Below are 17,078 nucleotides of genomic sequence, written 5' to 3'. Positions count from 1 at the left end.
TATGTATCTGGGGATATGTGAAGGACAGTAGAATGAAGCGAGGTGAAATATACGAGGGTCTATTTGAGGGCCAGGGGAAGAGGATTACGGTACTTTCATTCTATGGGTTTGGTAGACAGATGAATAAGCTAGGCAGACAAGTAAATATGATATGTGAGTAAATAGATGCATACAAATGAAGCCCTTGAGATTAAGATTTACTTGTGAATACCATCTACTTTGTTACCATACTATCTTGATATATCTGCCACTATTAATGAGTTGATTCACGCCAGGATTTAATGTGTACTTGAATAGCCGATATGGTTTCGTTTCTCCTGAGTAGGGTAGATTTGTCCTTACAGTATATATGATGATATATCAAATCTTCTCCCCTACAGAGTACAGTATTGTATAGAGATTTTCCTATTATCATCTACTATTTGCACTTTATAAATGTTTACATTTAGATCTGGCTACATTTACGCAGTACATATGATGATATGCCAAGTCTTCTCAACTACATAGTACAGTATTGCATGGAGATTTTCCTATCCTATCGTCGTCTATTATTTGCACTCCATAAGTGTTTACACATAGATCTGACTGCGTTTACTGATTTCTACATCGATAAATCCTGAAATGAGATGTGCAGCACGCTCATCCATCATCTCAAGCCGAGTGCTTTCGAATCTCAACTCGTATGAGCGACCCCACTCAGGGAAGATTCAAAGACATTTGAACCATAAACACAATAGATAGTTCTCACGGCTGCAGCTTCCAAAACTCTGAATCCCGTCTCGAGGAAGAGGTGGCGCCACCTACGCCATTCCTGTGATAACCCATGGGTTTCCAACCCTCAGATACACGAAATATACGTATTTTAAGAAGCAATAGAAGCACGCCACGGCTGCGTTGAAAGGCAATAAAAATATACTCAGCTACCTACCCTCCCGCGCAAATCAATGTATCAGTGTCTATCGCCACTCGGCTACACCAACCACCCTTACCTAACACCTAGACATATGCCACAAACTTGCGATTGAGACTTCATCAAAGCCAAAATCAAACTCAATATTCAACATTGACACTCGACACTTGCAAGTCTTTGCGGAAAGTGAAACATCGTAAGTCAAAAAAACGCCTTTGAAGAATCAATAATTTTGCGGAGTGAACAAAAAAAAAATGTCCTTCAACATGACGATAATCCGCAAGCGAATCTTAGGTAAGTGGAGTGAGTGTATCTCCTCCCCGATCTCCTCGCTACATTTCGATTTCAGCGAGCATTTCCGCCTGATCATTTTGCTCCCTCCATCGCCAACCGAGAACGGGAGAATCCTTGCGAGATGTTTTGGCGGATGTCTTAGGTAGAAACAGCGGGTGAGAAGTTGGGTATACATGCGGTGTACTATTCCCTTGTGGAGAATCGTACAATGGAATGTGTGAGGACAGGAAAGAAAAGGAGTCACCGTCTATTAGGTGTGTTGAAAAATTGAGTTTTCGTGGTCTCCATTGTCGTCGTCAAAGCGTTCAGCTTCAATGAAAGACCGATTTCCGAAACGACAGCTGAAATCCACGCCAAGTCTTCAACAACACATCAATATTGGATCACTAATATCTATTCAGGTGTAATAATGTCAAGGGTGAAGAAGGTGTGTAGACAAAAAAATGGTGTCCTGTCGTTTCGTTGTTCATTTCCTTTGAAATGTGATTATGCTCTTCTTATTGCAGGTTTAGCGGCGTCTGCGAGGTGGCCTTTTGCACAGATGCACAGTACACATGAGGTGTGTGGATAGATGGAATTATGAGGTAATTATAAATCATGCAGAGCAGTTAAAAAGAGGGGAGCGTGGTTGATCTCTCAAGCCTGTTTGGATTGATTCTCGCTTTGCTTTTAGGTAGCGGGGAAGAGGCAGTCTGTGCGCATATTGAATGTCCACTTGAACGCTAAAGATAATCGAGAGAAGATGATATCAAGCGTGCAAGCCTTCCTGTAAACATTGTAGTTGTAGTTGTGGCTATGAGTTATGGTCTAGAAAGCTTAATTGGAAAGGCTGCACGCACCCATGATCGAAGGAAGGGTCCGCATACTATACGACGTATAACTAGATGTTCAGGTGGATAGGTATTCAAAAGCTGTGACCACCAATATTTTACGCCGACTGCTAGTAAGCCCCTGAATATCAAAATGTAACTTTGTATGTTGTATTTTGTAATAGATGAGATATATGAAGAAATCTTCAATAAAATAAAATATGTGTGCTTAATAAATCAATTTATTACATGGAATATTGTGATTGAAATCTCCAATTGTGACTTTGCGTGTAGGTCGCTGGCCGCAATGTGCTCTTAGTGAACTGAGCTCCAATTCTCAGCCCCTGAATTATTCCAATTTTCGTACCCCGGTGACCTAGGGATCTCCATTGATAGATTCCACCAGATCCGAAGAATCTGGATCTGTGAGACTGGACAACATTGCTCCCGAGCAATTATTCCTAGGAAACTTTCTCGTCATCGAACTTTTTAGGGCAATCGACCCCTAGCGATCTCTAGCGGAAGCTGAACAATGTCCGCCGATCGACATGGTGTCTCGGCAGTAAAGTACCACTAGCAGTAGATCCTTTCTCCACCTTTTGGGACCCTAATCACACTTTATCTGAATACATATGCAACTAGAGAACACGCTCGTGACTCAGAATTCTCCCGGCTGATCTGCACTTGCGAGGAACGAGATCTTTCTATTGATCGGTGTACAAGATATGCAAGGAAAGATCATCGAAGGATGAAAGAAGTATTTCTTGAGAGCTCTCAGCCACGCAGCCACGGAATAATTATGAGACCATTCGGAGAGTTTATGTTTTTATGTCCTGCACACACTGACATTGAAGCATCGCGGGACATTGCCTTTACATGGTATAGTCAATGTCTCAAAATAAATGTTCTTTGAAGTCTTCAATTTATGGCGGCAAGCTCGTCAAAGGGAAATGGATTTTTTCGATAAACGGTGGAGGGAAGCAAGGAGAAGAGGGAAGGAAAATTGTAAAACTAGACATCTTGAAACTATTCACAATCCGGAAACTTCCAGACCTTAGCAAAATTGAATGACATGATAGTTCTTTTTAGATTGAGTCCAGCCTTTCGCTGTTCGTCCACGCGTCTAACGGTTTGAACAACGGCTTGCGGGCAAGACATAAAGAGGTACGATAAGAAAGCGTACTTTCGAACTGGTGTAAACGTTCCCTTGACTTAAGACACGGGCCTGAGAGAATCATGCAGGCGGATAAGAGACAACATGATACATTTCTGACATCGTGTCGTCCAGCGCTTAATAGCGAGACATTCATGGGCCACCCTCGGCAAAAATTATCGTAATCACATGAAATTGGCGTTCGGACTTTTCATATGAACAACAAGGGCCAATCTTTGCACAAATCTGATGGACTCAAGCCCTCTTTTGCAAGCGACAGGCGGTCCGTCACGAGCTTCCTTGCTTTCATCATTTCCTTGAGAAGAAAAAGAAAACATACCGCACGGTGACATTGCCACGACGATTCTTTCATACGCCACAAAACGTGAAGACTCACACACGCCACCTCTGTATTTCCCTCAACGTCGTGTTCAAAATACACGTTTATATGCATCTGATAGTTTGAAGGCTGACTGAAGTCACTGAGCCATTCTCGTCCGCACACATCACTTGACACTGCTAAAAATAGAATTCTTTTTGTAGACGTCTATTGCCGATGAAGCTTCTGTATTGGGACGAGAATGCAGATGAAACAATTACGTACCTACCTACACCGGACATCTTAAACTTAAGATCAATCACATCGAATGATTTGCTACTGGGTAGACATGCAAGTTGATAGAAATTAGAGGAGTCGCGTTTATTTTTCACTGAATCGTGTCGCAATTTATTGGAAGCTGGCAGGAAAAGAAAAAGCGATTACAACGTGAAGATCCAAGAAGCAAATGGCCTTTTGGTGCCACGTGAGGTTTTTTTTTCTCCTTACTGTGGAGGTTGAGCCTTCCACATTCTGCAATCATGCCGGACTTGATGTGATGAGAGCCAGTAAGGTGATACAATATGTCATTGTATCCCCCATGAATCTAGGCGCAGAATTGCGGCAGTACAAAGTCCGGCTTATACAAGATGAGATGGTAAGATGACAGGAAATCTTTGAGATCTTAATCTGTTAGATACCCGTTCACCCACACCTGCAGATGCAAGCGCGAGACAATCTTCCGCAAAGGTAATCGTTCACATTTTAGTACAGCGATGCAATCGTGTGATGACAGACTATGAGTGGTAAAAAGGCTTTCAGATGATATCTTGGTAAGCTAGTGAGGGAGTATGCAGTATCCCAACCATGATCATACCAATGGATGGAGGTTGGGATATCTATCAGAAAATAAGCACATATACTTGATTTTTGGAGATCTTCGCAGATGAGATTTTCATCTTGACATCAATGAACATGGGGAATCTGGTCGAACCCTTGGCCAAACTGCGGAACGTTCCATTCAGATATGAAGATCGATATTTCAAAATTCGTTGTAGGGTTCGCCCACTGCGATGCTGTTATCCTGTTGTGCTGTAGTGCATATGTTGGGGCCGGTGGGTTGTTGGAAAGCGGAACTAAAGGTGGGATTTGGGATTGGACCACTGTGCGAGCCAAACTCAGCTCGGTGAGCAGAACCCCGCAGGTTGTAAGCATATATTCGTTATTAACTCACGCCTACTCTTTATGCGCCCATGAATTACCTGCAGTGTGGCAGTTTGTCGAACCCGAGTCGAAAAGAAATACAGGGCAAGGAGTCGAATTGAAGATAAGCAGATCTTAGATGAAGCTTACATCTCCCTACGCGAGCGAGGGCTTTGCGAGGATTAGGACAGATTCCATCCTGCGGTTTGAAGTTTCTGGATAATGAAAACCCTGCATGTCTCTAGATCCTAGTCTGTGACATGTTTGGGGTAGAAAAACGGTTGCTGTGCCGTAAGCCACAATATCAATGATTGAACGGTACTGCATTTCAATATCGATATATTGGGCGACCGAATGCGGACAAGTAGGGGCCCAGTAAGAAATCATGCCATGCCCAAGAAATTCTTAGATCTGATGCTTCGTAGGATTGATTTATCGATAGCTCGCGCAGCGAAATCATTTGGAAAGTATCTGCGACTCCTGGTCACTTTCTGGGTTCCTGTGCTGGGGTAAAAACCTCAAGTGGGGAAAACGATGAGAGAAGTGATTGTTTCCTGCATGCATCACAATAACCAGGATTTTTGCGTTGCAACACAAGGCTAATAAATGGTGGTATCATAGAAACAATTCTTCCAGGAGAAAGATGCACACCGTCGGGCGAAGTAGTGACTTGAATGGAGTACCGATGGAAGGGTTCGGTCGGAAATCTCAGGATCGTCTTAGCAATATCTCCATGGGAGCAGACACTATCCCCAGCAAGCATCAGGGTTTCAATATGCATGAGATCGGTCGATTAACCTTCCCATTTCGATGCGATAGATTGCTTTCGTCTCGACTTTTTAGGAAATATATGGAGTGTAATATACGTTGCAATAGCTGTGGGACGGTGATAGTGATGGATTAGCAGCAACTTCACAGTGTTCACGTGTTCATCTTGACCGTCCGACAATAACTTGATCTTCAAAATTGATAATAGAACGTTTACAAAAAGGAAATGCCTAAGATTAAAGCAGTAATACTGGTGCGGATGTGAATGAGGAGATCCGCACGCAAAAAAATGGGGAGACTCGAAAGGGAGCTTAGGGAAGACTGACTCGGCCTAATCGTTAATTTTCTACGGAGTCTAACGAGCACAAAGATGAACTCGATCGAGGGATTATTAGACTTTTTCGAATCTCACGATCTATTATCTTAGTAGATTCTAGCTGACCACGGTGACATGAGTCAACAACTTTTTTATCATACGTTGGCGCTCCCGTTCCCACAAGCCTCAAGCCCCTCGGTAAGGAATAATCGTACGACTTACGCCCATTCACCAACAATTTCAGCATACCCTCCGAAGTCTAAATAGATCATTTGGAACCCCTTGTCATTATCAGACTTCTCAGGCGCTTGTGAGGTTGTCCTACCTGAAATGGTGGCAATATTCGAAACCATGAGGTGTTGAGAGTGATTAAGTCAATTGGGACTAATTGTGAGAGACAACTGTCAACTCAATGAACTCAAGAATTCAGAGGAAGACCACGTGAATGCCCAGTTTGAAACGGGCAAACGGCAAAACCCTTTGCTAGAAGCCTCGACGGGGCCCACCAACTTCCAGTAAGAACTGATGAAGATCCCGTCCGAGCCCAAGTGTCCACTTTATCATTTCTAGCTTTGGTGTCCGCCTTGTCCAAATTTTTGCCGAGATGAACATACATGAAGCGTCTCATTTGGAGGAAGTTTTGAGATGCAGACATCGATCGAGCTATAAATGTGGCTGACTTGACTAGGAGATTTCCCCCGTTCATTGTCGTGACTTATTAGCCACCATCTGATTTAGTGGCTCACATGCAACATTTGGGTATCAACGAAAAACTACCTATAGAAACAAAAGAAAGATTTTCAGAGGCCCGGATGAAGTTAAAAGGTGGGAAGGAAGATTCTTTGACAGTTACCTACCTATATTGTAGTCTCAAAACTACTGCGAGTATTAGTCTTTTGACTAGAATCTAATCGTAATCTGTACAATTTGCATACGCATCGTGCTGTTAGCACAATTAGCACAAGGGCTAATCATCCTTTTCCTTTGAAATTTTCTGGATCCGACACAGTGGGGAGGATTTAGATCTTTGTCTACGGGGCACAAGGGTATTAATCGGCGATCCAGTGGCCTTGTCATCCATGAATGATGTTTGTGCGCGGCCGTAAGATTTTGGGGAGTCGAATGAGAGTGTAGGAAGATGTGCAACGATGTGCATGATCAGGGGGGCTTTGTGCATCATGAAGCTCAACGAGGATAGTTTGCTCCGTCGTCTTCATCAATGAGGAGAAGGACAGTCGTACAAAGTAAGTACTCGGCAAATAATATGGTGCGTGTATCGTAAACATCTTATTGTCAAAACAAAAATACTAGATACTAAATCCTAGCAATCATGTTATTAGACTCAAGAGAAGAAAACCGTTGCGATTCTAGCAAGGCCTATCCATGAGTTTCACGTGGCGATGATGAGCCTCCTTGTTGTGGAAAGACACAATCTTGGATCTGGATGGGTCTAACTTAAAATTCCTGCTAAGATTATTCGAATCTTGGATCATTCCGATGGGATCAGTTCGTGTTCGGGGAATATGTCACTAGGAAGATCAACACCCATTGTAAGGAACCCCTGGCAATAGTAGTCCTCATATGATTTCGATCTTCAAAGCAGCAATGATTACAGACACCATTTTATCCAGTTTTCCTAGTGATTTATTCTATATCAAAAATCAGGATAATCTCAGGTCTCGGATAAAATGGGAAATGTTGAAAAGAACTTCAAAATTATGACATAATGTTAGTCTTGATGTGGTTTAATGGCTCGCTCATATTGTAAATGATGCATCGTTTGACCCAAGCTACTAGGATTCGCTGGCCAGCAGAGAGTGTCATATATATCACACTCACCGAGTCACCAAAGTCACCAAAGACATGTAATACGTGCGCGTCTGCTTCTGCGAGCGTAGACGTTGAAATCCCCACAGGCGGTAAGGTAATGATAGTGTTGGCCAAGACTCACGAGGGAAGACTACAGATGGATGGATGGAAGCGGATCGCTTGGGTGTGAGATCCCGAAACATGCAGCTGTCAAAACAATTACTTGGAACCCTCCAGATTGACATTTGTTTGAGGGCTGTTCTGAAAAGAGATCTGAAGGTATCTATCTACAAGGATTCAAATTGCTTAGGAAGAACATATCCAACAATCTGAAGCAATACTCCGCTGGAAGATCCGAGCTTTGGAACGTTTTTCCGCAAATGCGGACTTCGAAAGTCCAAACTTCATTTTGGGTTCTTTGCGGCACAACTATAGAGTTTGACTTCCAACTTTTGGATCAACAAGCTGAATGAAAATCCTTCTGGATCATCTTGGCAAGGAAACTTTTTGGGCACTGTATGAGGCTAAACTTGCATTATCTCCGTCGGCAAAGTACCTCGATGCGACAAATTGGGATTATTAGACAGCAGCACAACGATAACCGCAGCCACAAACTGTCAGGGGGGAAAATATGCCGATGTCTGAATTAGGAAGATCTTCAATGCAATCTCTGTATCATCAAGGGTTTGGATACCAACAAAGGAAAAGAACTGTTAGTGACGAGTCCCAAAATGGCCGACGTGTTATAAGAACAATTTTTCTTAGTGCATGAGTGCATGAGTTTATGACTGCCGTGATAGGTTTCATCAAAGCAATCAGTATTTCTGAGGTTAGCAAGTAGTAGTATGCGAGTATAGCACCCTAGAACCTGCAGTTAATTAGTGAATGTAACACATACGCCCTCCAGATTTAATGAGGATTCTAGGCAATGGCCCATGGCCTCATCCCCTTTTTTCTATCAGCCGACGTTTTTCTTAGCAAAGCCTCCGTAAGACCATTAGCATTCAAAGCTTGACGGCTCCAAAGGAAAAATTAAAGTTGGCAACATCGTAAAGGGAAGTGATCTGTCGTGTAGCCTTGTAGAAATTGACCTCTGTTCTGTAATTAAAAGACCTAAGAGATTTGGGGAGATTTCGGCTCAAAGGGGACGAGCCACCATGTGCTCCTCAGTCAGGAATTTAGACTTTCCGAGAACAAATGCTTTATTCTAGACATATATGTGGAGGAAAAGATTCAACGTTCCAGCTTCTGCAACAACAGAAGGTGATGAACGAAGTGGGCAAAGGCCCCAGTGTGTTCGTGTTCCATGGCAATGGCGAGAGCGGTAAGTTGCGGTAAGATATGGCGAGTACCCGAATCTGTGATGAAAATGAAGTTGGTAGCACAAAGGCAGGACAAGTTGTACAATATGCAAATTGAGGATAAATAACATGCACTTGTGATTTGTCCGTCAGCAATGATACGGATCATGCAAAGGTTGCCTACTGGAGCAGTAGGTGAAGATAATCACGAAAGGTTTAACAGAATACGATACGTATTGAAGTGGAGACACGCAGGAAAAGTCACTGTACATAATAATCCAAGTAACACGATCTTACAAATTGTGGCCGCGTATCTGGATACTGCACGTGGTGCAGTAGGAGATGTTTGGATTTGGGAATTTGATAGGCAACAATGCCAACGATGTAAAATACCGGCACTGCTTGCTGTACGATGCACCAGATGTAGGTATCATGCTTACGTGACTTCTATCTCATCGAGAGATGGCCACGAAGAACAGCCAAGTGATTGTGAGACACAAAATTGAGTGCATCATCCAGGGTCCCGATCCAGGGTGCATTAGTCCAGGGTGATTTGCTGGGGCCACCCACGAATAAATGGCCATTCCGTCTGTACTGTGAGATTCTAAAGCTCGTAGCGAGTTGCAGGTTGGTAACGATCGGAAAACTTTAAAATGGCGACGGGATCATCGCAAGTAAAATGGGATTCACGATAGGTAACAATATGGAGACATATATGTACAATATTTGTAATGATAAAACTGGCGATCGGCCCCTGAATGTGACCCAGAAGTACAGATCTTAGTGATGATCTCGGCGATGTGATACGGGGACTTCTCTGGAGATTTGACTTCGTTCCCAACGGTTCGTGCCATAAAGGTAGGTATCACTAGTAGCTGGTTAGGTAGATATGCTTGAACCTGAGCTACCAGATAACGCCACGGATTTACTCCGATGTTGTCATAACAATAAGCGATCATGATCGCGAACAGTTAAGGTATGGTATGTAGCCTGAATGTCATTTTGAGTTTAACGTCAAGTCCAGTTTAAAGATTGACCTCGCTCGCCTACATCAGATCGGACTTTATCAGGGAAAAAGTCTTGTTTTGAGCACTATGATTAGATTCGTTATTACCCCATAAAGATATAATAATATGCCATCTATATTTATTAATCATAAGGCGAATGTGTTAGTAGAGAAATACACATCTGGATTCTTTTAGATTGCTTATTTTTCTGTAGGGCTACTGATTGTTGGTCCTACGCGAACAAAGTCTACAAATGAAGGGGCTACGAGGTCAATCTGTAGAATATTTCATTAATTTGAATATTCTCTCATTTTGTGAGTGTGCTTGGTCTCAATTAGCTCTACACATTTTCACAGCCATTATCATTTTCGTTCTCAAGACATTCATACTGTATGTCAAATCCCCTACTAGTTGGATTTGTTTCATCACTCTTCTGCTATTTTCATTCTCACCACCCACCCCACGACCCACAAATAAACCCCTCCCATCTATCTTTTTTCTCTCCCTGACCCTCCTCCCATTACTATGGAGATCCATATTATCAGTATGGGCCGACCCATGGTAAACGTATGCAAGGATATCTAGTCTGCCACATCCACGCATCTTATTTACAATCCCTGCTGGCTCATCGTAAACTCGCAAATCTCAAGATTAGCTTGCCCCTCGTCTGGTCAAAAGACATTCGGATTTCATTAGATGCCATGTCGTTCGTCCACTTTGAATGACGGCCCACCCGCGATTCAACTTAGATGTTGGTCAATCTGTATCTAGATACAGATTGATGCAGATTTGTAAGGCTAACCCATCCATGGAAATGCGAAATAATACTCGATATAGATCTGATTTTCTTCCTAACTAGCTGCTAGCTGGCAGATTTTGCCTGTAACAAATCACAATATTAATTAAAGACCATCGATATGATCCATACCACCCACCCATCCCCCTTGTCAATAGTGCCTTGTTCTTTCCTGCTTTGCCGCTACTACCTTGATCCTTGGCGACGGTTTGGGTTTGCCTTAGCTACGACTCTGTATCTTCATAGTCTTCGATCCCCATCCATTATTATTATCATTATTGTTTAGCCATGACATTATCCATCTCTTAGTCGAACTTAAAAAAGAAATTATATCCAAGTAGACGTACCGGAAACTAAAAAGATCTCCTGCCCTAGGCTAGCTCTATAAGGCTAAGAATCTCAAAGCTAAACCATCACTAACCAGCTTGACAAGTGACGGCTCGAATCCGCTCGATCAAAAGTTAGTAGCAGGTTAGCAGGTAGCACAGCACGATGCTGCCGCTTCCTCCCACTCATCCCGCTCCACTAACTTTACCTGCTAGTCACAACTACCACTACCACTACAACCACAACTACAACTACAATTAGTCCTACTCCGCTCACGATTTACTAAATATTTCTTATTCAGCAGTTCAGATAAACTTGACTTATTATTCCATCTACACTCTTGCTTGCTTCTTTTTATCTTTGCCGGCTTTCCAACCTTTGTGCTTCTTATCTTATACTCCTACAGTTATCCTATCATTTGCCTTACCAAACTTCGAGAAGCTCACCTGCCCTGTTGTGTACCTCGTTCCTCCTTCCACACTTCCACAAGCCTTTACACCGGGCGAAACCCTAAGCAAAAAGTTAGAGCAAGCAGACATCGCATTGTTACAGCCTGCTGCTTTCTTCCTTTGCTCCTCCCACCACCCCGTCAACATCATCGAAACATTGATCTTAAACTTTGCTCACGAAACGCACCCTACGATTCTGCATATCTTATACTTGGAATCTTCACATCCAATCTGATCAACAGAAACACAGAGTCAATTGGGTTCATTTTTGCCTTTGGTTTATGGACCTAGAGCTTTTTTCTGGATTCTAAAACCCTATATAGCTACAGAAAACTTCTGATTCAAATCGAGAAAAAAAAAGTCTCACCAGAATTAGTCGGCCATTTCCCCTCCAATCTCCCCTCTGTGTAATTCAGCCTCATTCCGATCGAACAATTATATCGGAATAGCCGCGCTCAATTCAAATTCTTGGAACGAATCTGCTGGTCGTTTTCACCATTTTTCGCCGCTCAAAATAACCTACATACACAAAAGACCTGTGGTTAGCAAGAAAGCCACTCAGGTAACGCATCGATTGCCTCACTTTGAGACCTTTCAAAGGACAGTCGACAGCAATCGATCGACTGTATATATATAGCCACGGGCCATATAATACACATTCAACTTCTTTGATAATTCGATCCTCGGTCGTCCAATCTTACCTGGAGCAATCTGGAAAACTCAAATCCTGTCTTTCAGCCGCACACCAATTAGCCGTTCTACCTTTTCATCCTCATAATCGATTTGCATTCCGGCCAGCGCTCAAGCAACACCAAAGAAATAGTACAGAAATACTCGAGCTGAGGGAGATTCGTAGATGCTTAGGTGAACAGGTGTTACAGTAGCACAAACGTCGGAACCGGAAGAGCACGATATCATTCCACGCATGTTTCCGAGCATCTAATCTGTTCAGATTCGAGTAAAATATTCCCAGATCTTACAATGGAGGGTGCGGAAAGTGGCAGTAGGTCAAGGTCAGTCTTTCTTGTCTCATTGAGGCCACTGCATTCTTTTCAACCTAATGCAAGTTCAACACAACATAAGCTGACATTCATATAACATTAGTGGCATCCTCTCCATCATGAACCGTGAACATATCGAGCGCATAAATACCGACACGAGATATATGCAATCAAATCCAATGGCTGCACCACCGACTGCCAGTCCTGCGTCCGCTCACTACTCAAACGGTGCACCATACTCCGCAGGATGGCCCAGTACTTCTCATGGCGGTTTAATATCTCCTCCAGAGTCGCGGAGGACGTCCAACGACAAAGCGCACCCGCATCCATTGCAGACCAACACTCATCGGCAATCTTTACCATCGATACAGGAAGCTCTGAGCAGCACTGCTAGCAAGCCTGGTCCTTATGCTTCACCTGTATCCGCATCTGCACCGCCGTCGCATCCGCAGAATTCCTATGCACAATCGCAAGTGCTTCCACCACCACGAACGCATGAGCAGGTCGGAGGATTTCAATCATCTCAGTCGCGGCAACCTTCACCCCCAATGCCTATTCAACCGCCGCCTTTCTCTCGCCCAGAATTGGATTCAAGGAGCTTCGCGGAACCAAGGAGACCATCATCATTGTTACATCCTTCAATCCCACAATCTTTACCTGCAAACTCTTATGCAGCGCCTAGATATGAGGCCTCCAGATATGAACAGGAGCCAAGAGCCAGCGAGAGATTTGTTGAGAGGCCAGCGAATGACTATGGCCAGCCATCTCCTTTACACAATCAACATCCATATGGAAACGCTCCAGCGCAACCGTTCCACCCTTCTCATCCCCCACCTCATGGGCAAGGTTACCCTCAACCACCTTATCCACCACGAGATGAGAGAGATTTAGGCGGTGCCGGGTACAAGAATTATAAGACTCAACCAGAGCCATTCAATCAGGGTTTGAAGCGACAGCTTGAGGTGTGGGACGTAGATAATAATTTGGCTCAAGTTTGTTCTCCATTCTTTAAAGTTCTAGTCAAATTCACTAACTAATCAACCAAAGATCAACGTTTCTAGCACTACTTTACAGGACTGGTCACGCCATTTCCACGCAATAAGTCAAGAACAACCGCGCTCTCACATTACAATTCCGGAAAGATCACCTGACCGCAAGGCCATTGAAGAAATGTTGGTTCACGGTAATCGAGTTGTATCTTGCCTTCACCGCATGTTAGATACTGCTGTACAGCAGCAGCATGCAGCCGACGAGCAATCTCGCGGTGCCAGATTAGCTACTGATTACGATGATGAGAGCATGTATGGCGATGACAGACATCATCAAAACTTTGGTGGACCAGATAATAAGAAACGTCGAGGAGTATGTATCTACTCAATTTTCTCTGCCCAAAGGTTTCTAACAATTGAATAGCGCGCTGCTCCACCAGGAAGATGTCACAGCTGTAACAGAGCAGAGACTCCGGAATGGCGAAGGGGGCCAGATGGAGCCCGTACGCTTTGCAACGCATGTGGGTTACATTATGCGAAACTTACCCGCAAAAACACGATGAAGCAGTCACAAGGTTCAACCGGATCATCACTTCGACCCAAATCTTCGGAGGATCATTCACCACGGTCATAGCCTTTATCAGCAGTACCTACTTAGTGAAAGACATATTACCAAAGCACAATTTTAATGTATAAAGTATTCAGCGTTACAGAGCATGAAAATCTCTCGCGATCGTCATCATGGAGTTACGGAGAGTTTTGATCGGAGGATCACGGGAATAGGAAAAGTCGCATAACTACACGTCTTTTAGGGCGTAGAGAACGCATATTGGTTTTGTTTGAGGGTCACGCATACCAGGGGCATTTTGGCATATTGGTACACGTTCAAAGAGAGGGTTTTATTTAGTTTTGGTAGCGGAAGCATATGAAAATTCTGCTTCCAGGCGTTTTGGTTTGATTTTGATAGCTACGGCTATGGGTACAACGAGTTTTGAGACTCTGGTTTGGCATCTGCATAAGATGGCGTTTTTTTATATTCCCAATTACCAGATGTGGATTTTTGAGTAGCACTGAAATATGTGATTGGCTCGGATCATGGGATCTGGATTTGGGCTGCGATATCATTTTATACCATTTTATACCACTGTTTTATACCTATTGCTTATCTCTTCTACAATATATGATTTTAGCACTCAATTTCTGGAAAACACGCACGCTATGTTGTTGGATTTCTTTTCAGGGGAGTCATCGTGTGGATACCTGGTATATTCCTTAGGGCCGAGTTGGGCTCACGGTGGAGGCGGGAATGAAGCCAAGGAAGGGCACACGTTGTGGAATAGGCTAGGTTGGCTTTGATACTTCAAGAATTAAGAGATTCGACAGCAGGGGGGAAGTTCCAAATCAAGCAAAAAGGCATGCATTTCAGCGGACGTTGTTCGGAGACACAACGTAGAAGTGGCTGGATGGAAGGGACGGCTGATCTTGCATCTGAATCTGATCTGATCTAACTCTGATCCTAAGCCCTCATTTGCTTGTCAGATGAGGGGTCCACGGATCGCAGATGGTCTTAGCGGTGTACAAATATTTTTAAATTTAGTTAAAATGACATAAGCTGGGATAAATCAGGAGATAGTATTGGACAGAGAAAGACAAGACGGCAATGAAAGAAATTAAGATAACATTTACATATTTTCCGCTACCTCATCCATTCTTGTGTATGCACTATGCGCTGTGCGCTGTATTGTATTGTGCTGTGCTGTGTTGTATTGTGAGTTTGATTTGAACTTTTTGTGTATGGGAAGCTAGGGTGGGTATCTTTTTGGTGGTGATTATACTCACTGGCCTCGATCGTCAGCATATGTGAGACAGGGCTCCAGATCGATCCTTTTGAGGCGTTGGGGAATGTGCGTATCGTGGATACAAAAATGGAGACAAGCTCGGAGGACAGGACCAAAGCGGCGGGACCTAGTTCCTTTAACACTGGCGTACATGCAATTTCGCCGAAGGGCATGTGCGTGCAAACCTTCTTGTTGAGAAGACCGAGAGATTGTGATCCTAGGATAGCTGTGATAGTATAGACAATGATCACGTGTGGACGAGGGGGGTGGAGATCGAGAATTTGGGCGCGCAAGGTACGACAGGGGGTGACACAAACTTCTACAGAATGTATTCCGTGCGGAGAGTTAATGCTATGTTGTAGATACCGTATATGGTTGTTACCTGCATGCGCTACGATGGTCTGTTTCTGCAGTTTTTCTAGGAGAAGGAAGGATAGTTGTGTACATGTTGATTTCAAATTGGGCCTGGATACTACGTCACTTCACTCACTTAACTGTACGGTATGGTATGGTGAGAATGCATGGCTACGATATCAGCAGGGAGTTAGAGCGCAGTGCAGTGCAGTGCAGTGCAGTGTAGTGGTACCCAGATATCTGCAAGCTTTGCAAGATGCATCGTGATTACTTGACTGTGAGAGAAATATGATTTGTGTGCAAGTAGACATCTAAGTTTCCACGATCTATGGGCACGATTGGTGGAGATGATCGAAGTAGAACATCTACACTGGATAGCATCATCGTGCAGATTCTCGACTGTCAGACGCTGTGTATTTACAAATGAATATCTATCGGTGGACTTATAGATCTATGAATTGACATTCCAAAACCACTTGGATATACAAGCATGCTTAGCCACTTGAGAATAGAACATTCTGACTGAGACCAGTCTTTTTCAAGGAACCATAATTCTGTGCTACTTGAGTGACATTTCTATATTAAAACGAAAAGGCTTTATGAGTATAGTATTGACATGCGCCCACTGCATCATATTGGAGACATCATCATGACGATAGCATATGCTTGATATGTACACAATCTGAATACAGTTGCACATGTAGTTTTATATCTGCGTGTGACGTTGGGTTTCGAGGATGTCGGTAAATGCATTGGTAAATATGCGCATTTCCGGATGATGGGCTGCAGAAACAGAGAGGCGAGAAAGGTTCATTTTTTTGATGTATGTAATGGGATCGATCGGATCGGAGAGGAAGATTCTGTGTGAGGGATGCGTTGTGATTTTAATGTTGTGAAATGATCTAGTAGAGTTAAGGAAAATAGGTGAGGGGTAGAACGCTGAATGCCAATAAGAAATTATGTTGTGGAGGGCTATATTGGCTTGTGATGAAGGGTCATGAAAACAAAGAGGTTTAGACTTTTTATTCACAATTGACCTATCTGGGCCACATAGGAAACAATCAAAGCTACTGAACAGGAAAGATTCCACGCAAACATGTGCAGCGATGATGATTCCTTCGCACTTGACACTCTAGTAACTGCCAATCAAATATTTTTCATGAAACTCTTATCAAATTTAAGTGCGATAAACACCAAACAAGAAGAGTTTAGGGTCTCGGATGTGAAGGTACACAGCATACACCGTAGCCGGGCACACTCAGCGAAGCTATGTAATGTACACCAGAGACTATACACACACTCGCGTATTATATCTGCACTCTTGCATATGCTTTGTAACTTCAGGAAATTAAACGTGATTCTGTAGGCTCCCTAAGTGCAGGTGCAGATGAACACGAGGTTTATCGTATTTGTAGAGACGGTTAGGTGCGAAGCCGGC

At 43.4% G+C, this 17,078-nt stretch overlaps 1 protein-coding gene across 1 annotated transcript; it reads left to right on the top strand.

Annotated features, from left to right (window-relative positions):
* Positions 1-10,962: 10,962 nt before the first annotated feature.
* On the top strand, positions 10,963-15,135 carry Bcltf1. The gene is made up of 5 exons (XM_024697209.1): positions 10,963-11,142; positions 11,225-12,471; positions 12,563-13,451; positions 13,507-13,821; positions 13,873-15,135. The coding sequence occupies exons 2-5, from the start codon at positions 12,440-12,442 to the stop codon at positions 14,080-14,082; spliced, it is 1,446 nt and encodes a 481-aa protein (XP_024553024.1). The 5' UTR covers positions 10,963-11,142; positions 11,225-12,439; the 3' UTR covers positions 14,083-15,135.
* Positions 15,136-17,078: the final 1,943 nt, after the last annotated feature.

Source organism: Botrytis cinerea, chromosome 14 (assembly GCF_000143535.2).
Source record: "Botrytis cinerea B05.10 chromosome 14, complete sequence".
NCBI lineage: Eukaryota > Fungi > Ascomycota > Leotiomycetes > Helotiales > Sclerotiniaceae > Botrytis > Botrytis cinerea.
This window is presented reverse-complemented; position numbering and strand designations above follow the sequence as displayed.

Coding starts and splice junctions, on each gene's coding strand:
- Bcltf1 (XM_024697209.1), top strand. CDS start 12,440: ATGGAGGGTGCGGAAAGTGGCAGTAGGTCAAG. Junction 12,472..12,562: donor GAAAGTGGCAGTAGGTCAAG/GTCAGTCTTTCT, acceptor ATATAACATTAG/TGGCATCCTCTCCATCATGA. Junction 13,452..13,506: donor TAGATAATAATTTGGCTCAA/GTTTGTTCTCCA, acceptor AATCAACCAAAG/ATCAACGTTTCTAGCACTAC.